Genomic DNA, 26477 nt, shown 5'->3' on the forward strand with positions numbered 1-26477 from the left:
ACGTTTATTAGCTTCACGATCGTTTGTTGTTTTATATAGTTTGTATTAAGTGTTTCGTGTTTATTTTTCGTCATCTTTTAAAATAAAAGAAGATGGCTTATTTTCCTAAAGCTGCGTTTTGGTCCATCAATCCTCCACACGATCGTGACACTCTCTGTCTCTCTCTCTGTCTCTCTCTCTCTCTCTCTCTCTGTCTCTCTCTCTGTCTCTCTCTCTCTCTCTGTCTCTCTCTGTCTCTCTCAGTTGCAGTTATGTCTCTCTGTCTCTCTCTCTGTCTCTCTCTCTGTCTCTCTCTCTGTCTCTCTCTCTGTCTCTCTCTCTGTCTCTCTCTCTGTCTCTCTCTCTGTCTCTCTCTCTCTCTCTCTCTGTCTCTCTCTCTGTCTCTCTCTGAGTTGTAGTTATGTCTCTCTGTCTCTCTCTCTCTGTGTTTAGATTCTTGTTGAAGAGGACCAAGCCAGAGTTTAGCAGCAGTACCTCTTCAGCCCGTCTATCAGAGGAGGTGTTAGCTGACAGAGATGACCTGGACTTCTTCATGCAGACCTCCACTGTGAGAACCTGTTGGATTGTCTCTGTTTGACACTAGATACAGTATTTACACATCACCTGAATGATGTCTTCCTGTTGGATTGTCTCTGTTTGACACTAGATACAGTATTTACACATCACCTGAATGATGTCTTCCTGTTGGATTGTCTCTGTTTGACACTAGATACAGTATTTACACATCACCTGAATGATGTCTTCCCGTGCTTATAACACAGACCGTTGATAGACAGCCATGTGTTGGGTGCATTGTGTAATAGTCAGTCAAAAGTAGCATGTCGTTACGGTGTATTGGCCAATTCCAACATATGTTTTACATGAAAAACGAGTGTCCTCATCCTCTCCAGTCCAACTACTACTGGTTGTATATTTGTGTTGGTATTAACCTTTTATAACCCTTTATAAACCTTTATAACCCTATATAACCCCCATAAAACCCTATTTAACCCTTTATGGCCCTTTATAACCCTCTATAACACTTTATAACCATATTTATCTATTTATAACCCTATTTAACCTTATATAACCCTTTATAACTATTTGTAACTCTTTATAAACCTTTATAACTCTAAATAACCGTTTATAACCATATTTAACCCTTTATAACTCTTTATAACTGTTTATAACCCTATTTAACCCTTTATAACCTTTATAACACTATTTAACCCTATATAACCCTTTCTAACAATATATAACCCGGGTATAACCCTATATAACCCGTTATAACCCTATATAACCCTTTATATGTTAATATAACCTGATATAACCCTACATAACCCATTATAACTTAATATAACTCTTTATAACCGGATATAACCCTTCATAACCCTATATAACCCTTTATAACCCTTTATAACCCTATATGTCCATGGTCTCTCCCCAGTACTACTACTCAGTGAGGATCTTCCCAGGTCAGGAGCCCAGCAGTGTGTGGGTTGGCTGGGTGACCTCTGACTTCCACCAGTACGACATGGCCTTCGACCTCGAAAAGGTCCGCACCGTCACCGTAACCCTGGGAGACGAGAAGGGCAAAGTTCACGAGAGGTCAGATATCTGGAGGGTCTTGGGGTCAAACTAAGGACACATGCACGCACGTCTCACACACACACACACACACACACACAGAGTCCTTTGGGTCAGACTCAGACTAGTAACTACTGTCTCTGTCTATAGCATCAAGCGTAGTAACTGCTGTCTCTGTCTCTGTCTATAGCATCAAACGTAGTAACTGCTGTCTCTGTCTCTGTCTATAGCATCAAGCGTAGTAACTGCTGTCTCTGTCTCTGTCTATAGCATCAAGCGTAGTAACTACTGTCTCTGTTTCTGTCTATAGCATCAAGCGTAGTAACTGCTGTCTCTGTCTCTGTCTATAGCATCAAGCGTAGTAACTACTGTCCCTGTCTCTGTCTATAGCATCAAGCGTAGTAACTACTGTCTCTGTTTCTGTCTATAGCATCAAGCGTAGTAACTGCTGTCTCTGTCTCTGTCTATAGCATCAAGCGTAGTAACTACTGTCCCTGTCTCTGTCTATAGCATCAAGCGTAGTAACTACTGTCTCTGTCTCTGTCTATAGCATCAAGCGTAGTAACTGCTGTCCCTGTCTCTGTCTATAGCATCAAACGTAGTAACTGCTGTCTCTGTCTCTGTCTATAGCATCAAGCGTAGTAACTACTGTCTCTGTCTCTGTCTATAGCATCAAGCGTAGTAACTGCTGTCTCTGTCTCTGTCTATAGCATCAAGCGTAGTAACTACTGTCTCTGTCTCTGTCTATAGCATCAAGCGTAGTAACTACTGTCTCTGTCTCTGTCTATAGCATCAAGCGTAGTAACTACTGTCTCTGTCTCTGTCTATAGCATCAAGCGTAGTAACTGCTGTCTCTGTCTATAGCATCAAGCGTAGTAACTACTGTCTCTGTCTCTGTCTATAGCATCAAACGTAGTAACTACTGTCTCTGTCTCTGTCTATAGCATCAAGCGTAGTAACTGCTGTCTCTGTCTATAGCATCAAGCGTAGTAACTGCTGTCTCTGTCTATAGCATCAAGCGTAGTAACTACTGTCTCTGTCTCTGTCTATAGCATCAAACGTAGTAACTACTGTCTCTGTCTCTGTCTATAGCATCAAGCGTAGTAACTACTGTCTCTGTCTATAGCATCAAGCGTAGTAACTACTGTCTCTGTCTCTGTCTATAGCATCAAGCGTAGTAACTGCTACATGGTGTGGGCTGGAGAGAGTACGAGTCCTGGTCAGGGCCGGAACAACAACGGCCTGGAGATTGGATGTCTGGTGGACACAGTTAACGGACTACTAACCTTCACTGCCAACGGGAAGGAGCTCAGCACATACTACCAGGTGGAAGTAGTAGTAGTAGTATCAGTAGTATCAGTAGTAGTAGTAGTAGTAGTATCAGTAGTTTCAGTAGTAGTAGTAGTATCAGTAGTAGTAGTAGTAGTAGTAGTAGTAGTATCAGTAGTTTCAGTAGTAGTAGTAGTAGTGGTATCAGTAGTAGTATCAGTAGTAGTATCAGTAGTAGAAGTAGTAGTAGTAGTATTAGTAGTAGTAGTAGTAGTAGTAGTAGTATCAGTAGTAGTAGTAGTAGTAGTATCAGTAGTATCAGTAGTAGTAGTAGTAGTAGTAGTATCAGTAGTAGTAGTAGTAGTATCAGTATTAGTAGTAGTAGTAGTATCAGTAGTAGTAGTAGTAGTATCAGTAGTAGAAGTAGTAGTAGTAGTATCAGTATCAGTAGTAGTAGTATCAGTAGTAGTAGTAGTAGTAGTAGTATCAGTATTAGTAGTATCAGTAGTAGTAGTAGTATCAGTATTAGTAGTAGTAGTATCAGTAGTAGTAGTAGTAGTATCAGTAGTAGTATCAGTAGTAGTAGTAGTAGTATCAGTAGTAGAAGTAGTAGTAGTAGTAGTAGTATCAGTAGTAGTAGTATCAGTAGTAGTAGTAGTAGTAGTAGTATCAGTATTAGTAGTATCAGTAGTAGTAGTAGTATCAGTATTAGTAGTAGTAGTAGTAGTAGTATCAGTAGTAGAAGTAGTAGTAGTAGTAGTAGTAGTATCAGTAGTAGTAGTAGTATCAGTAGTAGTAGTATCAGTATCAGTAGTAGAAGTAGTAGTAGAATCAGTAGAAATAGTAGTAGTATCAGTAGAAGTAGTAGTAGTATCAGTAGAAGTAGTAGTAGTAGTATCAGTAGTAGTAGTATCAGTAGTAGTAGTATCAGTAGTATCAGTAGTAGTAGTAGTAGAAGTAGTAGTAGTAGTATCAGTAGTAGTAGTAGTATCAGTAGAAGTAGTAGTAGTAGTATCAGTAGTAGTAGTAGTAGTATCAGTAGTAGTAGTAGTATCAGTAGAAGTAGTAGTAGTAGTAGTATCAGTAGTAGTAGTAGTATCAGTAGAAGTAGTAGAAGTAGTAGTAGTAGTAGTATCAGTAGTAGTAGTAGTATCAGTAGTAGTAGTAGTAGTATCAGTAGTAGTAGCAGTAGTAGTAGTAGTAGTAGTAGTAGTAGTAGTAGTATCAGTAGTAGTAGTAGTATCAGTATTAGTAGTAGTAGTATCAGTAGTAGTAGTAGTAGTATCAGTAGTAGAAGTAGTAGTAGTAGTAGTAGTAGTATCAGTATCAGTAGTAGTAGTAGTAGTAGTAGTAGTAGTAGTAGTAGTAGTAGTAGTAGTAGTAGTAGTAGTAGTAGTAGTAGTAGTAGTATATTTCTACCAGACATGTGTGCTGAAAGTTTGGGCTGAAAAATAATACAATTGTTTTATTTTTTATTTCCAACCCCCAATGTGCACCAGGTCTGTAGAATGACCTATATAGCGCACTATGGGCCCTGATCAAAAGTAGTCCACTATATAGGGAATAGGGCCCTGGTCAAAAGTAGTGCACTATATAGGGAATAGGGCTCTGGTCAAAAGTAGTGCACTATATAGGGAATAGGGCCCTGGTCAAAAGTAGTGCACTATTTAGGGAATAGGGCCCTGTTCAAAAGTAGTGCACTATATAGGGAATAGGGCCCTGATCAAAAGTAGTGCACTATATAGGGAATAGGGCCCTGTTCAAAAGTAGAGCCCTATATAGGGAATAGGGCCCTGGTCAAAAGTAGTGCACTATATAGGGAATAGGGCTCTGGTCAAAAGTAGTGCACTATATAGGGAATAGGGCCCTGTTCAAAAGTAGAGCCCTATATAGGGCCCTGGTCAAAAGTAGTGCACTATATAGGGAATAGGGCCCTGGTCAAAAGTAGAGCCCTATATAGGGAATAGGGAACTGGTCAAAAGTAGTGCACTATTTAGGGAATAGGGCGTCATTTGTCCATATCCTGTGTATTAATAGCTGTGTCTCTGTGTTCTCTCTCTGCAGGTTGAGCCCAGTACCAAGCTGTTCCCTGCTGTGTTCGCCCAGGCCACCAGCCCCAGCATCTTTCAGTTTGAACTAGGACGTATTAAGGTGAGCGTTAACACTGTACTGCTCTGTACTGACAGAATGGAGCCGGCTGCTACAAATAGGCCAGCCTCAGATATGGGCTGCCTGGATAAGTCAACGTGGAGCTGTCTCTCCACTGGCTGTGGAAGGTCATGAGGTTGTCTCTCCACTGGAAGGTCATGAGGTTGTCTCTCCACTGGAAGGTTACGAGGTTGTCTCTCCACTGGACGGTTATGAGGTTGTCTCTCCACTGGACGGTTATGAGGTTGTCTCTCCACTGGAAGGTTATGAGGTTGTCTCTCCACTGGAAGGTTATGAGGTTGTCTCTCCACTGGAAGGTTATGAGGTTGTCTCTCCACTGGAAGGTTATGAGGTTGTCTCTCCACTGGAAGGTTATGAGGTTGTCTCTCCACTGGCTGTGGAAGGTCATGAGGTTGTCTCTCCACTGGCTGTGGAAGGTCATGAGGTTGTCTCTCCACTGGCTGTGGAAGGTTATGAGGTTGTCTCTCCACTGGAAGGTCATGAGGTTGTCTCTCCACTGGCTGTGGAAGGTTATGAGGTTGTCTCTCCACTGGCTGTGGAAGGTTATGAGGTTGTCTCTCCACTGGCTGTGGAAGGTTATGAGGTTGTCTCTCCACTGGCTGTGGAAGGTCATGAGGTTGTCTCTCCACTGGCTGTGGAAGGTCATGAGGTTGTCTCTCCACTGGCTGTGGAAGGTTATGAGGTTGTCTCTCCACTGGAAGGTCATGAGGTTGTCTCTCCACTGGCTGTGGAAGGTTATGAGGTTGTCTCTCCACTGGCTGTGGAAGGTTATGAGGTTGTCTCTCCACTGGCTGTGGAAGGTTATGAGGTTGTCTCTCCACTGGCTGTGGAAGGTCATGAGGTTGTCTCTCCACTGGCTGTGGAAGGTCATGAGGTTGTCTCTCCACTGGCTGTGGAAGGTTATGAGGTTGTCTCTCCACTGGAAGGTCATGAGGTTGTCTCTCCACTGGCTGTGGAAGGTTATGAGGTTGTCTCTCCACTGGCTGTGGAAGGTTATGAGGTTGTCTCTCCACTGGCTGTGGATAGTCATGAGGTTGTCTCTCCACTGGAAGGTTATGAGGTTGTCTCTCCACTGGCTGTGGAAGGTTATGAGGTTGTCTCTCCACTGGAAGGTCATGAGGTTGTCTCTCCACTGGCTGTGGAAGGTTATGAGGTTGTCTCTCCTTTGGCTGTGGAAGGTCATGAGGTTGTCTCTCCACTGGCTGTGGAAGGTCATGAGGTTGTCTCTCCACTGGCTGTGGAAGGTTATGAGGTTGTCTCTCCACTGGCTGTGGAAGGTCATGAGGTTGTCTCTCCACTGGAAGGTTACGAGGTTGTCTCTCCACTGGACGGTTATGAGGTTGTCTCTCCACTGGAAGGTTATGAGGTTGTCTCTTCACTGGCTGTGGAAGGTCATGAGGTTGTCTCTCCACTGGACGGTTATGAGGTTGTCTCTCCACTGGAAGGTTATGAGGTTGTCTCTTCACTGGCTGTGGAAGGTCATGAGGTTGTCTCTCCACTGGCTGTGGAAGGTTATGAGGTTGTCTCTCCACTGGAAGGTCATGAGGTTGTCTCTCCACTGGACGGTTATGAGGTTGTCTCTCCACTGGAAGGTTATGAGGTTGTCTCTTCACTGGCTGTGGAAGGTTATGAGGTTGTCTCTCCACTGGCTGTGGAAGGTTATGAGGTTGTCTCTCCACTGGCTGTGGAAGGTTATGAGGTTGTCTCTCCACTGGCTGTGGAAGGTCATGAGGTTGTCTCTCCACTGGAAGGTTATGAGGTTGTCTCTCCACTGGAAGGTTATGAGGTTGTCTCTCCACTGGCTGTGGAAGGTTATGAGGTTGTCTCTCCACTGGAAGGTCATGAGGTTGTCTCTCCACTGGAAGGTTATGAGGTTGTCTCTCCACTGGAAGGTTATGAGGTTGTCTCTCCTTTGGCTGTGGAAGGTCATGAGGTTGTCTCTCCACTGGAAGGTTATGAGGTTGTCTCTCCACTGGCTGTGGAAGGTCATGAGGTTGTCTCTCCACTGGCTGTGGAAGGTTATGAGGTTGTCTCTCCACTGGCTGTGGAAGGTTTTGAGGTTGTCTCTCCACTGGCTGTGGAAGGTTATGAGGTCTCTCCACTGGAAGGTTATGAGGTTGTCTCTCCACTGGAAGGTCATGAGGTTGTCTCTCCACTGGAAGGTTATGAGGTTGTCTCTCCACTGGCTGTGGAAGGTCATGAGGTTGTCTCTCCACTGGCTGTGGAAGGTCATGAGGTTGTCTCTCCACTGGCTGTGGAAGGTTATGAGGTTTTTCTCTCTCTAAGTAGGCCTGTGAATGGCTTTCTTTGGTCCGTGCAACACTGATGAGAACCTCTGTGTACTTCACATACCTGTCTCTGCATCAGGTCAGGTTCTTCTAAAAACGATACGCTAAGGAAACATCACCCACAAAGCTCCTGTCTCTGTGGGACAGACATCTAGAGTAGATCCAGGACTGACCTCTACAGTAGCTCCAGGACTCTGATCTCTACAGTAGCTCCAGGACTCTGACCTCTACAGTAGCTCCAGGACTCTGACCTCTACAGTAGCTCCAGGACTCTGACCTCTACAGTAGCTCCAGGACTCTGACCTCTACAGTAGCTCCAGGACTCTGACCTCTACAGTAGCTCCAGGACTCTGATCTCTACAGTAGCTCCAGGACTCTGACCTCTACAGTAGCCCCAGGACTCTGACCTCTACAGTAGCTCCAGGACTCTGACCTCTACAGTAGCTCCAGGACTCTGACCTCTACAGTAGCTCCAGGACTCTGACCTCTACAGTAGCTCCAGGACTCTGACCTCTACAGTAGCTCCAGGACTCTGATCTCTACAGTAGCTCCAGGACTCTGATCTCTACAGTAGCTCCAGGACTCTGACCTCTACAGTAGCTCCAGGACTCTGACCTCTACAGTAGCTCCAGGACTCTGACCTCTACAGTAGCTCCAGGACTCTGACCTCTACAGTAGCTCCAGGACTCTGACCTCTACAGTAGCTCCAGGACTCTGACCTCTACAGTAGCTCCAGGACTCTGATCTCTACAGTAGCTCCAGGACTCTGACCTCTACAGTAGCTCCAGGACTCTGACCTCTACAGTAGCTCCAGGACTCTGACCTCTACAGTAGCTCCAGGACTCTGACCTCTACAGTAGCTCCAGGACTCTGACCTCTACAGTAGCTCCAGGACTCTGACCTCTACAGTAGCTCCAGGACTCTGACCTCTACAGTAGCTCCAGGACTCTGACCTCTACAGTAGCTCCAGGACTCTGACCTCTACAGTAGCTCCAGGACTCTGACCTCTACAGTAGCTCCAGGACTCTGATCTCTACAGTAGAGAGTAAAGACAGGAACTCCTGTCCCCCTCCCAGAACCTAACCCTGTCTGTTTCTATGTCACCAGAACGTCATGCCTCTGTCAGCGGGACTGTTTAAGAGTGAGAGGAGGAACTCCTGTCCCCAGTGTCCTCCCAGGCTGCATGTCCAGTTCCTGACCCCGGTGATGTGGAGCAGGGTACCCAACCACTTCCTCAAGGTGGACGTGTCCCGAGTCAACGACCGCCATGGCTGGCTGGTCACCTGCTCTGAACCGCTCCAGTTCATGTCCCTGCATATACCTGAGGAGAACAGGTGATGACCCTCACTCTTCTTCACATTCTTCTTTTCACACTTCTTCACTCGTCAGGAGTGAGGAAGGGCTTAAATATAGTACAACAATATCTGTCAAAAATGTTACTAACTATAGATTTTGTATTTTCTTATTAGAAATGAGTGCAGCGGTTAACAATAGCAGAAAAGGTGAACGATAGCAGAAAAGGTGAACGATAGCAGAAAAGGTGAACGATAGCAGAAAAGGTGAACGATAGCAGAAAAGGTGAAGGATAGCAGGAAAGGTGAACGATGGCAGAAAAGGTGAACGATAGCAGAAAAGGTGAAGGATAGCAGAAAAGGTGAAGGATAGCAGGAAAGGTGAAAGATAGCAGAAAAGGTGAACGATAGCAGAAAAGGTGAACGATAGCAGGAAAGGTGAACGATAGCAGGAAAGGTGAACGATAGCAGGAAAGGTGAACGATAGCAGAAAAGGTGAACGATAGCAGAAAAGGTGAACGATAGCAGAAAAGGTGAACGATAGCAGAAAAGGTGAACGATAGCAGAAAAGGTGAACGATAGCAGGAAAGGTGAACGATAGCAAAAAAGGTGAACGATAGCAGAAAAGGTGAATGATAGCAGGAAAGGTGAACGATAGCAGGAAAGGTGAACGATAGCAGAAAAGGTGAACGATAGCAGAAAAGGTGAACGATAGCGGGAAAGGTGAACGATAGCAGAAAAGGGGAACGATAGCGGGAAAGGTGAACGATAGCGGGAAAGGTGAACGATAGCAGAAAAGGGGAGCGATAGCAGGAAAGGTGAACGATAGCAGAGAAGGTGAACGATAGCAGAGAAGGTGAACGATAGCAGAAAATGTAAATGATAGCAGAAAAGGGGAACGATAGCAAAAAAGGGGAACGATAGCAGAAAAGGGGAACGATAGCAGAAAAGGGGAACGATGGCAGAAAATGTGAATGATAGCAGAACGTAATGTATGAGAAGCAATACCATGTTGTTGCAATCAGGAAGTTCCTCACTAAGCTGTATGTCAGTTTAACCTTCCTCCTCCTCCTCTTCCTCCTCCTCTTCCTCCTCCTCTACCTCTCCCCCTCCTTCTCCTCTCCCCCTCCTCCTCTCCTCTCCTCATCCTTTTTCTCTTCCTCCTCCTCTCCTCCCCATCTTCATCCTCCTCTTCCTTCTCATCTTCCTCCTCCTCTTCCTTCTCCTCTTCCTCCTGCTCCTCCTCCTCCCCCTTGTCATCCTCCTTCCCTCCTCATCTTCCTCCTCCTTTTACTCCTCTTCCTCCTCCTCCCCCTTGTCATCGTCTTCCTCTTCCTTCTCCCCCTTGTCATCTTCCTTCCCCTCCTCGTCCTCCTCTCTCTTCCTCCTCCCCCTCTTCCTCCTCTCTCTTCCTCCTCCTCCCCCTCTTCCTCCTCTCTCTTCCTCCCCCTCCCCCTCTCTTCCTCGTCCTCTTCCTCCTCCTCTCTTCCTCCTCCTCCTCTCTCCTCCTCTTCCTCCTCCCCCCCAGGTCAGTTGATATCCTGGAGTTGACTGAGCAGAAGGATCTGTTGAAGTTTCACTACCATACTCTGAGGTTGTACTCTGCTGTGTGCGCTCTGGGGAACAACCGTGTGGCCCACGCCCTCTGCTCCCACGCCGACGAGGCACAGCTGCTCTACGCCATAGAGAACAAGTACATGCCTGGTCTCCTCAGGACTGGATACTACGACCTGCTCATAGACATCCACCTCAGGTAGGTAGCTACGACCTGCTCATAGACATCCACCTCAGGTAGCTAGCCCACAGGCTAGAGAAGTGGGCCAGGAACCGGAATGTCGCTAGTTTTAAAATGTTCTCCTAAAATGACATACCCAAATCTAACTGCCTGTAGCTCAGGACCTGAAGCAAGGATATGCATATTCTTGGTACCATTTGAAAGGAAACACTTTTGAAGTTTGTGGAAATGTGAAATCAATGTAGGATAATATAACACATTACATCTGGTAAAAATAATACAAAGAAAAAAACAACCTTTGTTTTTGTGTGCCATCGTCTTTGAAATGCAAGAGAAAGGCCATAATGTATTATTCCAGCCGAGGAGCAATATAGATTTTGGCCACTAGATGGCAGCAGTGTATGTGCAACGTGTTAGACTGATCCAAAGAACCATTGCTTTTATGTTCAAAATTTTGTATCAAGACTGCCCAAATGTGCCTAATTGGTTTATTAATAACATTTCAAGTTCATAATTGTTCACTCTCCTCAAACAATAGCATGGTATTCTTTCACTCTAATAGCTACTGTAAATTAGACAGTGCAGTTAAATTAACAAGATGTTAAGCTTTCTGCCAATATCAGACATGTCTATGTCCTGGGAAATGTTCTTGTTACTTACAACCTCATGCTAACTGCATTAGCCTACGTTAGCTCAACCGTCCCGTGGGTGGGACACCGATTTGTAGAGATCCTTATTAAGTCCCGGTCGTGTCGATGAATAAATGGAGACTGAACTGGCTACAGGTGGGCTGCTGGTGTCAGATCTGCCGTTAGCATTGTGCCCTTGAGCAAGGCACTTAACCAACACAACATGCTCTACATCCAGGAGCTCCTCTCATAGTGTTGGGGGGAAAAAGGCAGAGGATTCATTTCTGTTCTAACCAAATGGACAATAAACTGATTTCTTCTCTTCTCAGTACCTATGCCACGGCACGTCTCATGATGAACAATGAATACATCGTCCCCATGACGGACGAGACCAAGTCCATCACTCTGTTCCCCGACGAGAAGAAGAAGCACGGTCTGCCGGGGATCGGCCTGAGCACCTCTCTCCGCCCCCGCATGCACTTCTCCTCGCCGTCCTTCATCTGTAGCGGAGCCGACTGCTTCCAGTTCAGCCCCGAGTTCCCCCTGGATATCCTGAAGACCAAGACCATAGAGATGCTGACGGAGGCCGTGAGCGAGGGGAGTCTACACGTCAGAGATCCTATAGGGGGCAGCACTGAGTTCCTGTTCGTTCCTCTCATTAAGCTGTTCTACACGTTACTGATCATGGGAGTGTTCCATAACGGAGACCTGAAGAACATTCTACAGCTGATAGAACCCAGCGTGTTCTCAGAGGGAGGGGACGTGACCGCGGACACGCCCGCGGACACGCCCGAGAGTGATGTCGCTAAGGGAGGAAGAGGCGGGGAGGGGCCTGGAGGAGAGGAGAGGACAGGGAAGGTCCCTAAAGGACTGCTACAGATGAAACTACCGGAGCCTGTCAAACTGCAGGTACGTAAGACACACTGGACAGGATATTTGCACATCAAATCAAATTGTATTTGTCACATGCGCCGAATACAACCGGTGTAGTAGACCTTACAGTGAAATGCTGACTATATACAGGGTGTTACGGTACAGAGTCAATGTGGAGACTATATACAGGGGGTACCGGTACAGAGTCAATGTGGAGACTATATACAGGGGGTACCGGTACAGAGTCAATGTGGAGGCTATATACAGGGGGTACCGGTACTGAGTCAATGTGGAGACTATATACAGGGGGTACCGGTACAGGGTCAATGTGGAGGCTATATACAGGGGGTACTGGTACAGAGTCAATGTGGAGACTATATACAGGGTGTACTGGTACAGAGTCAATGTGGAGGCTATATACAGGGGGTACAGGTACAGAGTCAATGTGGAGGCTATATACAGGGGTGTACCGGTACAGAGTCAATGTGGAGGCTATATACAGGGGGTACTGGTACAGAGTAAATGTGGAGGCTGTATACAGGGTGTTACCGGTACAGAGTCAATGTGGAGGCTATATACAGGGGGTACCGGTACAGAGTCAATGTGGAGGCTATATACAGGGGGTACTGGTACAGAGTCAATGTGGAGGCTATATACAGGGTGTTACCGTACAGAGTCAATGTGGAGGCTATATACAGGGGGTACCGGTACAGAGTCAATGTGGAGGCTATATACAGGGTGTTACCGTACAGAGTCAATGTGGAGGCTATATACAGGGGGTACCGGTACAGAGTCAATGTGGAGGCTATATACAGGGGGTACTGGGACAGAGTCAATGTGGAGGCTATATACAGGTGGTACAGAGTCAATGTGGAGGCTATATACAGGGGGTACCGGTACAGAGTCAATATGGAGGATATATACAGGGGGGTACCGGTACAGAGTCAATGTGGAGGCTATATACATGGGGGTACCGGTACAGAGTCAATGTGGAGGCTATATACAGGGGGTACAGAGTCAATGTGGAGGCTATATACAGGGGGTACCGGTACAGAGTCAATGTGGAGGCTATATACAGGGGGTACCGGTACAGAGTCAATGTGGAGGCTATATACAGGGGGTACCGGTACAGAGTCAATGTGGAGGCTATATACAGGGTGTTACGGTACAGAGTCAATGTGGAGACTATATACAGGGGGTACGGGTACAGAGTCAATGTGGAGGCTATATACAGGGTGTACCGGTACAGAGTCAATGTGGAGGCTATATACAGGGGTACTGGTACAGAGTCAATGTGGAGACTATATACAGGGTGTACCGGTACAGAGTCAATGTGGAGACTATATACAGGGGGTACCGGTACAGAGTCAATGTGGAGGCTATATACAGGGGGTACCGGTACAGAGTCAATGTGGAGACTATATACAGGGTGTACCGGTACAGAGTCAATGTGGAGGCTATATACAGGGGGTACCGGTACAGAGTCAATGTGCGGGGGCACTGGTTAGTCGAGGTAATTGAGGTAATATGTACATGTAGGTAGAGTTATTAAAGTGACTATGAATAGATAATAACAGAGAGTAGCAGTGGTGTAAAAGAGGGGGAGGGGGGGACAATGCAAATAGTCTGGGTAGCCATCTCGTTGTTAACCGGACTGTGTCTCTGTAGATGTGCCACCTGCTCCAGTACTCGTTGTTAACCGGACTGTGTCTCTGTAGATGTACCTCCTGCTCCAGTACTCGTTGTTAACCGGACTGTGTCTCTGTAGATGTGCCACCTGCTCCAGTACTCGTTGTTAACCGGACTGTGTCTCTGTAGATGTGCCACCTGCTCCAGTACTCGTTGTTAACCGGACTGTGTCTCTCTAGATGTACCACCTGCTCCAGTACTCGTTGTTAACCGGACTGTGTCTCTGTAGATGTGCCACCTGCTCCAGTACTCGTTGTTAACCGGACTGTGTCTCTAGATGTGCCACCTGCTCCAGTAATCGTTGTTAACCGGACTGTGTCTCTCTAGATGTGCCACCTGCTCCAGTACTCGTTGTTAACCGGACTGTGTCTCTCTAGATGTGCCACCTGCTCCAGTACTCGTTGTTAACCGGACTGTGTCTCTGTAGATGTGCCACCTGCTCCAGTACTCGTTGTTAACCGGACTGTGTCTCTGTAGATGTGCCACCTGCTCCAGTACTCGTTGTTAACCGGACTGTGTCTCTGTAGATGTGCCACCTGCTCCAGTACTCGTTGTTAACCGGACTGTGTCTCTCTAGATGTGCCACCTGCTCCAGTACTCGTTGTTAACCGGACTGTGTCTCTCTAGATGTGCCACCTGCTCCAGTACTCGTTGTTAACCGGACTGTGTCTCTCTAGATGTGCCACCTGCTCCAGTACTCGTTGTTAACCGGACTGTGTCTCTGTAGATGTGCCACCTGCTCCAGTACTCGTTGTTAACCGGACTGTCTCTCTAGATGTGCCACCTGCTCCAGTACTCGTTGTTAACCGGACTGTGTCTCTGTAGATGTGCCACCTGCTCCAGTACTCGTTGTTAACCGGACTGTGTCTCTCTAGATGTGCCACCTGCTCCAGTACTCGTTGTTAACCAGACTGTGTCTCTGTAGATGTACCACCTGCTCCAGTACTCGTTGTTAACCGGACTGTCTCTCTAGATGTGCCACCTGCTCCAGTACTCGTTGTTAACCGGACTGTGTCTCTGTAGATGAGCCTCCTGCTCCAGTACTCGTTGTTAACCGGACTGTGTCTCTGTAGATGTGCCACCTGCTCCAGTACTCGTTGTTAACCGGACTGTGTCTCTGTAGATGTGCCACCTGCTCCAGTACTCGTTGTTAACCGGACTGTGTCTCTAGATGTGCTACCTGCTCCAGTACTCGTTGTTAACCGGACTGTGTCTCTAGATGTGCTACCTGCTCCAGTACTCGTTGTTAACCGGACTGTGTCTCTGTAGATGAGCCACCTGCTCCAGTACTCGTTGTTAACCGGACTGTGTCTCTCTAGATGTGCCACCTGCTCCAGTACTCGTTGCTAACCGGACTGTGTCTCTGTAGATGTGCCACCTGCTCCAGTACTCGTTGTTAACCGGACTGTGTCTCTGTAGATGTGCCACCTGCTCCAGTACTCGTTGTTAACCGGACTGTGTCTCTGTAGATGTGCCACCTGCTCCAGTACCCGTTGTTAACCGGACTGTGTCTCTCTAGATGTACCACCTGCTCCAGTACTCGTTGTTAACCGGACTGTGTCTCTCTAGATGTACCACCTGCTCCAGTACTCGTTGTTAACCGGACTGTGTCTCTGTAGATGTGCCACCTGCTCCAGTACTCGTTGTTAACCGGACTGTGTCTCTGTAGATGTGCCACCTGCTCCAGTACTCGTTGTTAACCGGACTGTGTCTCTGTAGATGTGCCACCTGCTCCAGTACTCGTTGTTAACCGGACTGTGTCTCTCTAGATGTACCACCTGCTCCAGTACTCGTTGTTAACCGGACTGTGTCTCTGTAGATGTACCACCTGCTCCAGTACTCGTTGTTAACCGGACTGTGTCTCTCTAGATGTACCACCTGCTCCAGTACTCGTTGTTAACCGGACTGTGTCTCTCTAGATGTACCACCTGCTCCAGTACTCGTTGTTAACCGGACTGTGTCTCTGTAGATGTGCCACCTGCTCCAGTACTCGTTGTTAACCGGACTGTGTCTCTGTAGATGTGCCACCTGCTCCAGTACTCGTTGTTAACCGGACTGTGTCTCTGTAGATGTGCCACCTGCTCCAGTACTCGTTGTTAACCGGACTGTGTCTCTCTAGATGTACCACCTGCTCCAGTACTCGTTGTTAACCGGACTGTGTCTCTGTAGATGTGCCACCTGCTCCAGTACTCGTTGTTAACCGGACTGTGTCTCTGTAGATGTGCCACCTGCTCCAGTACTCGTTGTTAACCGGACTGTGTCTCTTTAGATGTGCCACCTGCTCCAGTACTCGTTGCTAACCGGACTGTGTCTCTGTAGATGTGCCACCTGCTCCAGTACTCGTTGTTAACCGGACTGTGTCTCTGTAGATGTGCCACCTGCTCCAGTACTCGTTGTTAACCGGACTGTGTCTCTGTAGATGTGCCACCTGCTCCAGTACTCGTTGTTAACCGGACTGTGTCTCTGTAGATGTGCCACCTGCTCCAGTACTCGTTGTTAACCGGACTGTGTCTCTGTAGATGTGCCACCTGCTCCAGTACTCGTTGTTAACCGGACTGTGTCTCTCTAGATGTGCCACCTGCTCCAGTACTCGTTGTTAACCGGACTGTGTCTCTCTAGATGTGCCACCTGCTCCAGTACTCGTTGTTAACCGGACTTTGTCTCTGTAGATGTACCACCTGCTCCAGTACTCGTTGTTAACCGGACTGTGTCTCTGTAGATGTGCCACCTGCTCCAGTACTCGTTGTTAACCGGACTGTGTCTCTGTAGATGTGCCACCTGCTCCAGTACTCGTTGTTAACCGGACTGTGTCTCTGTAGATGTGCCACCTGCTCCAGTACTCGTTGTTAACCGGACTGTGTCTCTCTAGATGTGCCACCTGCTCCAGTACTCGTTGTTAACCGGACTGTGTCTCTGTAGATGTGCCACCTGCTCCAGTACTCGTTGTTAACCGGACTGTGTCTCTGTAGATGTGCCACCTGCTCCAGTACTCGTTGTTAACCGGACTGTGTCTCTGTAGATGTGCCACCTGCTCCAGTACTCGTTGTTAACCGGACTGTGTCTCTGTAGATGTGCCACCTGCTCCAGTACTCGTTGTTAACCGGACTGTGTCTCTGTAGATGTGCCACCTGCTCCAGTACTCGTTGTTAACCGGACTGTGTCTCTGTAGATGAGCCACCTGCTCCAGTACTCGTTGTTAACCGGACTGTGTCTCTGTAGATGTGCCACCTGCTCCAGTACTCGTTGTTAACCGGACTGTGTCTCTAGATGTGCCACCTGCTCCAGTACTCGTTGTTAACCGGACTGTGTCTCTAGATGTGCCACCTGCTCCAGTACTCGTTGTTAACCGGACTGTGTCTCTGTAGATGTGCCACCTGCTCCAGTACTCGTTGTTAACCGGACTGTGTCTCTGTAGATGTACCACCTGCTCCAGTACTCGTTGTTAACCAGACTGTGTCTCTCTAGATGTACCACCTGCTCCAGTACTCGTTGTTAACCAGACTGTGTCTCTGTAGATGTGCCACCTGCTCCAGTACTCGTTGTTAACCGGACTGTGTCTCTAGATGTGCCACCTGCTCCAGTACTCGTTGTTAACCGGACTGTGTCTCTGTAGATGTGCCACCTGCTCCAGTACTCGTTGTTAACCGGACTGTGTCTCTGTAGATGTGCCACCTGCTCCAGTACTCGTTGTTAACCGGACTGTGTCTCTGTAGATGAGCCACCTGTTCCAGTACTCGTTGTTAACCGGACTGTGTCTCTGTAGATGTGCCTCCTGCTCCAGTACTCGTTGTTAACCGGACTGTGTCTCTCTAGATGTGCCACCTGCTCCAGCACTCGTTGTTAACCGGACTGTGTCTCTCTAGATGTGCCACCTGCTCCAGTACTCGTTGTTAACCGGACTGTGTCTCTGTAGATGTGCCACCTGCTCCAGTACTCGTTGTTAACCGGACTGTGTCTCTGTAGATGTACCACCTGCTCCAGTACTCGTTGTTAACCGGCCTGTGTCTCTAGATGTGCCACCTGCTCCAGTACTCGTTGTTAACCGGACTGTGTCTCTGTAGATGTGCCACCTGCTCCAGTACTCGTTGTTAACCGGACTGTGTCTCTCTAGATGTGCCACCTGCTCCAGTACCTGTGTGACTGTCAGGTGCGCCACCGTATCGAGGCGGTGGTGGGCTTCAGCGATGACTTCGTGGCTCATCTCCAGGACAACCAGCGGTTCCGCTACAACGAGGTCATGCAGGCGCTCAACATGTCGGCCGCCCTGACTGCCAGGAAGACCAAGGAGTTCAGATCCCCTCCTCAGGAACAGGTAGATCAGTCAGTCAGCCAGTCAGTCAGTCAGTCAGCCATGTCGGCCGCCCTGACTGCCAGGAAGACCAAGGAGTTCAGATCCCCTCCTCAGGAACAGGTAGATCATTCAGTCAGTCAGTCAGTCAGTCAGCCAGTCGATCAGTCAGTCAACCAGTCAGTCAGTCAGTCAATCAGCCAGTCAGTCAGTCAATCAGCCAATCAGTCAGTCAATCAGTCAATCAGTCAGTCAGTCAATCAGTCAGTCAGTCAGTCAGTCAGTCAGTCAATCAGTCAGTCAATCAGTCAGTCAATCAGTCAGTCAGTCAGTCAGTCAGTCAGTCAGTCAGTCAGTCAGTCAGTCAGTCAATAAGTCAGCCAACCACTCAGTCAGTCAGTCAGTCAGTCAATCAACCAGTCAGTCAGTCAGTTGATCAGTCAGTCAGTCAATCAGTCAATCAACCAGTCAGTCAGTCAGTTGATCAGTCAGTTGATCAGTCAGTCAGTCAGTCAACCAGTCAGTCAGTCAATCAGTCAATCAACCAGTCAGTCAGTCAGTCAGTCAGTCAGTCAGTCAGTCAGTCAATCAGTCAGGTTAGGGTTTGGATAAGTGTTAGGATAAGGGTTAGGGTTAGGGTTAGAATAAGGGTTAGGATAATGGTTAAGTTTAGGTTTTGAATAAGGGTTAAGGTTAGGGTTTGGATAAGAGATAAGGGTTAAGGTTAGGATAAGGGTTAAGTTTAGGGTTTGGATAAGGGTTAAGTTTAGGTTTTTGATAAGGGTTAGGGTTAGGATTAGAATAAGGGTTAGGATAATGGTTAAGTTTAGGTTTTGGATAAGGGTTAATGTTAGTGTTTGGAAAAGAGATAAAGGTTACGGTTAGGGTTTGGATAAGGGATAAGGGTTAAGGTTAGGTTTTGGATAAGTGTTAAGTTTAGGTTTTGGATAAGGGTTAAGGTTAGGGTTTGGATAAGGGTTAGGTTTAGGTTTAGGGTTTGGATAAGGGTTAAGGTTAGGGTTTGGATAAGGATTAAGGTTAGGGTTTGGATAAGGGTTAGGTTTAGGTTTAGGGTTTGGATAAGGATTAGGTTTAGGGTTTGGATAAGGATTAGGTTTAGGGTTTGGATAAGGGTTAGGTTTAGGATTAGAATAAGGGTTAGGATAATGGTTAAGTTTAGGTTTTGGATAAGGTTTAGGGTTAGGATTAGAATAAGGGTTACGTTTAGGGTTAGAATAAGGGTTAAGGTTAGGGTTAGTAGATATTTTAATTGTTACTGATAGTCTGTAGAGCATCTACAGATGGACTGTCCAAATGAAACTTTCCCCAGGTCTTTTCTGTTTTATTAAATGAACCACCAGTTTGTTAAAATGATGATCTTTCACCCGTTTGTTAAATGAACACTTAACCGATCAGGGCCGTAGGTTTGTTGAGCAGGTCGGTACCGTTCAGTGATGTTCTCCTCTCAGATCAACATGCTCCTGAGCTTTAAGGACGAGAAGGTGGACTGTCCCTGCCCAGAACACATCAGAGGACAACTTGTAGACTTCCACGAGGACCTGATGACACACTGTGGTATGTACTGGGCCGCCTCCCATTAGTTTCTCTACCCCTAACCAGGCCAGACAAGAACAGCTTGGCTCAGTTGTAAAAGCTTCATTGAAGTCACTACAGTGGCCTTGAATTCATATCTTAACGGTATTACTATTTTCCCCTGTTGGATTACACCCGGGCGTTAGTTAACACGTTACCCGTCCCTTCTGTCATCAGGCATAGAGATAGACGAGGACAAGCTGAACGAGGCAGACAGTGACTTCACCATCCGAGGAAGACTCATGTCTCTGGTGGAGAAGGTGGTCTACCTGAAGAAAAAGATGACCTTCATGCCGAAGAACAAGAAGAAAGATAAGAAACCCAGTAAGTACAGACACAGTGTTACAGACACAGTGTTACAGACACAGTGTTACAGACACAGCCTTCCCTCTGTATGACACAGTGTTACAGACACAGTGTTGCAGACACAGTGTTACAGACACAGCCTTCCCTCTGTATGACACAGTGTTACAGACACAGTGTTACAGACACAGTGTTACAGACACAGTGTTACAGACACAGCCTTCCCTCTGTATGACACAGTGTTACAGACACAGTGTTACAGACACAGTGTTACAGACACAGCCTTCCCTCTGTATGACACAGTGTTACAGTGTTATGATTTGGTTACTAACAGATCTGGGATCAGGTAGGAGTTGGTTAGACAGCACTAACAGATCTGGGATCATGTATGAGTTGGTTAGACAGCACTAACAGATCTGGGTTCAGGTAGGAGTTGGTTAGACAGTACTAACAGATCTGGGATCAGGTAGGAGTTGGTTAGACAGCACTAACAGATCTGGGATCAGGTAGGAGTTTGTTAGACAGCACTAACAGATCTGGGATCAGGTAGAGTTGGTTAGACAGCACTAACAGATCTGGGATCAGGTAGAGTTGGTTAGACAGGACTAACAGATCTGGGATCAGGTAGAGTTGGTTAGACAGCACTAACAGATCTGGGATCAGGTAGAGTTGGTTAGACAGTACTAACAGATCTGGGATCAGGTAGGATTTGGTTAGACAGCACTAACAGATCTGGGATCAGGTAGGAGTTGGTTAGACAGCACTAACAGATCTGGGATCAGGTAGAGTTGGTTAGACAGCACTAACAGATCTGGGATCAGGTAGAGTTGGTTAGACAGCACTAACAGATCTGGGATCAGGTATGATTTGGTTAGACAGCACGAACAGATCTGGGATCAGGTAGGAGTTGGTTAGACAGCACTAACAGATCTGGGATCAGGTAGAGTTGGTTAGACAGCACTAACAGATCTGGGATCAGGTAGAGTTGGTTAGACAGCACTAACAGATCTGGGATCAGGATTTGGTTAGACAGCACTAACAGATCTGGGATCATGTATGAGTTGGTTAGACAGCACTAACAGATCTGGGATCAGGTAGGATTTGGTTAGACAGTACTAACAGATCTGGGATCAGGTAGAGTTGGTTAGACAGTACTAACAGATCTGGGATCAGGTAGAGTTGGTTAGACAGCACTAACAGATCTGGGATCAGGTAGGATTTGGTTAGACAGTACTAACAGATCTGGGTTCAGGTAGGATTTGGTTAGACAGTACTAACAGATCTGGGATCAGGTAGGAGTTGGTTAGACAGCACTAACAGATCTGGGATCAGGTAGGAGTTGGTTAGACAGTACTAACAGATCTGGGATCAGGTAGGAGTTGGTTAGACAGTACTAACAGATCTGGGATCAGGTAGGAGTTGGTTAGACAGCACTAACAGATCTGGGATCAGGTAGGAGTTGGTTAGACAGTACTAACAGATCTGGGATCAGGTAGGATTTGGTTAGACAGTACTAACAGATCTGGGATCAGGTAGGAGTTGGTTAGACAGCACTAACAGATCTGGGATCAGGTAGGATTTGGTTAGACAGTACTAACAGATCTGGGATCAGGTAGGAGTTGGTTAGACAGCACTAACAGATCTGGGATCAGGTAGGAGTTGGTTAGACAGCACTAACAGATCTGGGATCAGGTAGAGTTGGTTAGACAGCACTAACAGATCTGGGATCATGTAGGAGTTGGTTAGACAGTACTAACAGATCTGGGATCAGGTAGGAGTTGGTTAGACAGTACTAACAGATCTGGGATCAGGTAGGAGTTGGTTAGACAGCACTAACAGATCTGGGATCAGGTAGGATTTGGTTAGACAGTACTAACAGATCTGGGATCAGGTAGGAGTTGGTTAGACAGTACTAACAGATCTGGGATCAGGTAGGAGTTGGTTAGACAGTACTAACAGATCTGGGATCAGGTATGATTTGGTTAGACAGCACTAACAGATCTGGGATCAGGTAGGAGTTGGTTAGACAGCACTAAAAGATCTGGGATCAGGTAGGATTTGGTTAGACAGTACTAACAGATCTGGGATCAGGTAGGAGTTGGTTAGACAGTACTAACAGATCTGGGATCAGGTAGGAGTTGGTTAGACAGTACTAACAGATCTGGGATCAGGTATGATTTGGTTAGACAGCACTAACAGATCTGGGATCAGGTAGGAGTTGGTTAGACAGCACTAAAAGATCTGGGATCAGGTAGGAGTTGGTTAGACAGTACTAACAGATCTGGGATCAGGCTGGTCCTTTTCTGGGTCTGACTGTCTGTCTCTCTTTCTCTGTGTCTCTGTGTCTCTGTCTGAATAGAGAGACCAGACTAAAGGATTTGTCATTGTCCTTGTCCCAGTGCTTTGCTGTGTGTCTGTCTGAATAGAGAGACCAGACTAAAGGATTTGTCAAGGTCCTTGTCCCAGTGCTTTGCTGTGTGTCTGTCTGAATAGAGAGACCAGACTAAAGGATTTGTCAAGGTCCTTGTCCCAGTGCTTTGCTGTGTCTCTGTCTGAATAGAGAGACCAGACTAAAGGATTTGTCAAGGTCCTTGTCCCAGTGCTTTGCTGTGTGTCTGACAGCAGTCTTGTTGCCTCCTGTCCTTCAGGCACGTTGCAGCAGCTGATCAGTGAGACCATGGTACGCTGGGCCCAGGAGAGCATCATGGAGGACCCAGAGCTGGTCAGAGCCATGTTTGTCCTCCTCCACCGTCAGTACGACGGTATCGGGGGCCAGGTCCGAGCCCTGCCCAAGGCCTACACCATCAACTCAGTCTCTGTGGAGGACACCATCAAACTGCTGGCGTCACTGGGACAGATCAGATCACTGTTGTCTGTACGCATGGGGCGTGAGGAGGAGAAACTGATGATCAGAGGACTGGGGTGAGGGCACTACACTACACACTACATACTACACACTACATACTAACCCTTCAGCATGGGCCGTGAGGAGGAGAAACTGGTGATCAGAGGACTGGGGTAAGGGTACTACACTACACACTACATACTACATACTAACTGGGGTGAGGGCACTACACTACACACTACACACTACATACTAACCCTTCAGCATGGGCCGTGAGGAGGAGAAACTGATGATCAGAGGACTGGGGTGAGGGCACTACACTACATACTACATACTAACCCTTCAGCATGGGCCGTGAGGAGGAGAAACTGATGATCAGAGGACTGGGGTGAGGGTACTACACTACACACTACATACTACACACTACATACTAACCCTTCAGCATGGGCCGTGAGGAGGAGAAACTGATGATCAGAGGACTGGGGTGAGGGTACTACACTACACACTACATACTACACACTACATACTAACCCTTCAGCATGGGCCGTGAGGAGGAGAAACTGATGATCAGAGGACTGGGGTAAGGGTACTACACTACATACTACACACTACACACTACATACTAACCCTTCAGCATGGGCCGTGACGAGGAAAAACTGATGATCAGAGGACTGGGGTGAGGGCACTACACTACACACTACATACTACATACTAACCCTTCAGCATGGGCCGTGAGGAGGAGAAACTGATGATCAGAGGACTGGGGTAAGGGCACTACACTACACACTACACACTACATACTAACTGGGGTAAGCGCTCTACACTACATACTACATACTAACTGGGGTAAGGGCTCTACACTACATACTACATACTAACTGGGGTAAGGGCTCTACACTACATACTACATACTAACTGGGGTAAGGGCACTACACTACACACTACATACTAACTGGGGTAAGGGCACTACACTACACACCTCATGCTACATACTAACTGGGGTAAGGGCACTACACTACATACTACATACTAACTGGGGTAAGGGCTCTACACTACATACTACATACTAACTGGGGTAAGGGCACTACATACTACATACTACATACTAACTGGGGTAAGGGCACTACACTACATACTACATACTAACTGGGGTAAGGGCACTACACTACACACTACATACTAACTGGGGTAAGGGCACTACACTACACTACATACTAACTGGGGTAAGGGCACTACACTACACACTACATACTAACTGGGGTAAGGGCACTACACCTCATACTACATACTAACTGGGGTAAGGGCACTACACTACATACTACATACTAACTGGGGTAAGGGCACTACACTACACACCTCACACTACATACTAACTGGGGTAAGGGCACTACACTACATACTAACTGGGGTAAGGGCACTACACTACATACTACATACTAACTGGGGTAAGGGCACTACACTACATACTACATACTAACTGGGGTAAGGGCACTACACTACATACTACATACTAACTGGGGTAAGGGCACTACACTACACACTACATACTAACTAAGGTAAGGGCACTACACTACACACTACATACTAACTGGGGTAAGGGCACTACACTACACACTACATACTAACTGGGGTAAGGGCACTACACTACATACTACATACTAACTGGGGTAAGGGCACTACACTACACACTACATACTAACTGGGGTAAGGGCACTACACTACATACTACATACTAACTGGGGTAAGGGCACTACACTACACACTACATACTAACTGGGGTAAGGGCACTACACTACACACTACATACTAACTGGGGTAAGGGCACTACACTACATACTACATACTAACTGGGGTAAGGGCACTACACTACATACTACATACTAACTGGGGTAAGGGCACTACACTACATACTACATACTAACTGGGGTAAGGGCACTACACTACATACTACATACTAACTGGGGTAAGGGCACTACACTACACACTACATACTAACTGGGGTAAGGGCACTACACTACACACCTCATGCTACATACTAACTGGGGTAAGGGCTCTACACTACATACTACATACTAACTGGGGTAAGGGCACTACACTACATACTACATACTAACTGGGGTAAGGGCACTACACTACATACTAACTGGGGTAAGGGCACTACACTACATACTACATACTAACTGGGGTAAGGGCACTACACTACATACTACATACTAACTGGGGTAAGGGCACTACACTACATACTACATACTAACTGGGGTAAGGGCACTACACTACACACTACATACTAACTAAGGTAAGGGCACTACACTACACACTACATACTAACTGGGGTAAGGGCACTACACTACACACCTCACACTACATACTAACTGGGGTAAGGGCACTACACTACATACTAACTGGGGTAAGGGCGCTACACTACATACTACATACTAACTGGGGTAAGGGCACTACACTACATACTAACTGGGGTAAGGGCACTACACTACATACTACATACTAACTGGGGTAAGGGCACTACACTACACACTACATACTAACTAAGGTAAGGGCACTACACTACACACTACATACTAACTGGGGTAAGGGCACTACACTACACACCTCACACTACATACTAACTGGGGTAAGGGCACTACACTACATACTAACTGGGGTAAGGGCACTACACTACATACTACATACTAACTGGGGTAAGGGCACTACACTACATACTACATACTAACTGGGGTAAGGGCACTACACTACATAATACATACTAACTGGGGTAAGGGCTCTACACTACATACTACATACTAACTGGGGTAAGGGCACTACACTACATACTACATACTAACTGGGGTAAGGGCACTACACTACATACTACATACTAACTGGGGTAAGGGCACTACACTACACACTACATACTAACTGGGGTAAGGGCACTACACTACATACTAACTGGGGTAAGGGCACTACACTACATACTAACTGGGGTAAGGGCACTACACTACATACTAACTGGGGTAAGGGCACGACACTACATACTACATACTAACCCTTCATGGGGCGTGAAGCCATTCACTTTACATGATTCGTTCTCTCAGGAAATGAAAGCAGTTGTTCAGCTTGGTATACTGTTTCCCAATCTAATGTTTAGTAGCTCTACACTGCTTGTCTCTTGGTCTGGTCTCTCTACAGACCAGACCAATCTAATGTTTAGTAGCTCCTCACTGCTTGTCTCTTGGTCTGGTCTCTCTACAGACCAGACCAATCTAATGTTTAGTAGCTCCTCACTGCTTGTCTCTTGGTCTGGTCTCTCTACAGACCAGACCAATCTAATGTTTAGTAGCTCCTCACTGCTTGTCTCTTGGTCTGGTCTCTCTACAGACCAGACCAATCTAATGTGTAGTAGCTCTTCACTGCTTGTCTCTTGGTCTGGTCTCTCTACAGACCAGACCAATCTAATGTTTAGTAGCTCTACACTGCTTGTCTCTTGGTCTGGTCTCTCTACAGAGACATCATGAACAACAAGGTCTTCTACCAGCACCCCAACCTGATGAGAGCTCTGGGAATGCATGAGACCGTCATGGAGGTGATGGTGAACGTCCTGAGTGGAGGGGAATCCAAGGTAACTGCTCATGAGGGGTGTGTGTGTGTGTGTGTGTGTGTGTGTGTGTGTGTGTGTGTGTGTGTGTGTGTGTGTGTGTGTGTGTGTGTGTGTGTGTGTGTGTGTGTGTGTGTGTGTGTGTGTGCTGTTTAATTTTTTTTTGCATTTGCTATATTTGTGTATTTTGAAATCCAGGGCCTTCTGCAGTTTTGATCTAGGACCAGGTTCAACCAGTCCATATAGTACTTCACCATGTAAAAGACTGATCCCAGATCAGGACTCTGAGCTGCGTTGGGTCATTAGTGATTGATTATTCAATGATGTTATGTCGTTGATCAAATCAGAT

At 46.8% G+C, this 26477-nt stretch overlaps 1 protein-coding gene across 1 annotated transcript in view; it reads left to right on the plus strand.

Annotated features, from left to right (window-relative positions):
- The first annotated feature begins 408 nt into the window (after window positions 1–408).
- The window catches only part of LOC129848849 (ryanodine receptor 2-like), a 45125-nt gene continuing 19056 nt past the window's right edge, over window positions 409–26477 (plus strand). The window contains exons 1-12 of the mRNA XM_055915943.1: window positions 409–547; window positions 1427–1587; window positions 2733–2892; window positions 4900–4986; window positions 8400–8626; window positions 10113–10337; window positions 11278–11857; window positions 17622–17921; window positions 19268–19373; window positions 19569–19715; window positions 22343–22616; window positions 26038–26152. Coding sequence (XP_055771918.1) covers window positions 533–547; window positions 1427–1587; window positions 2733–2892; window positions 4900–4986; window positions 8400–8626; window positions 10113–10337; window positions 11278–11857; window positions 17622–17921; window positions 19268–19373; window positions 19569–19715; window positions 22343–22616; window positions 26038–26152 — 2397 coding nt within the window. The 5' untranslated portion in view covers window positions 409–532. The remainder of the gene's footprint in view (window positions 548–1426; window positions 1588–2732; window positions 2893–4899; window positions 4987–8399; window positions 8627–10112; window positions 10338–11277; window positions 11858–17621; window positions 17922–19267; window positions 19374–19568; window positions 19716–22342; window positions 22617–26037; window positions 26153–26477) is intronic.

The sequence above is a fragment of the Salvelinus fontinalis genome, unplaced genomic scaffold (assembly GCF_029448725.1).
Source record: "Salvelinus fontinalis isolate EN_2023a unplaced genomic scaffold, ASM2944872v1 scaffold_1230, whole genome shotgun sequence".
Lineage (NCBI taxonomy): Eukaryota > Metazoa > Chordata > Actinopteri > Salmoniformes > Salmonidae > Salvelinus > Salvelinus fontinalis.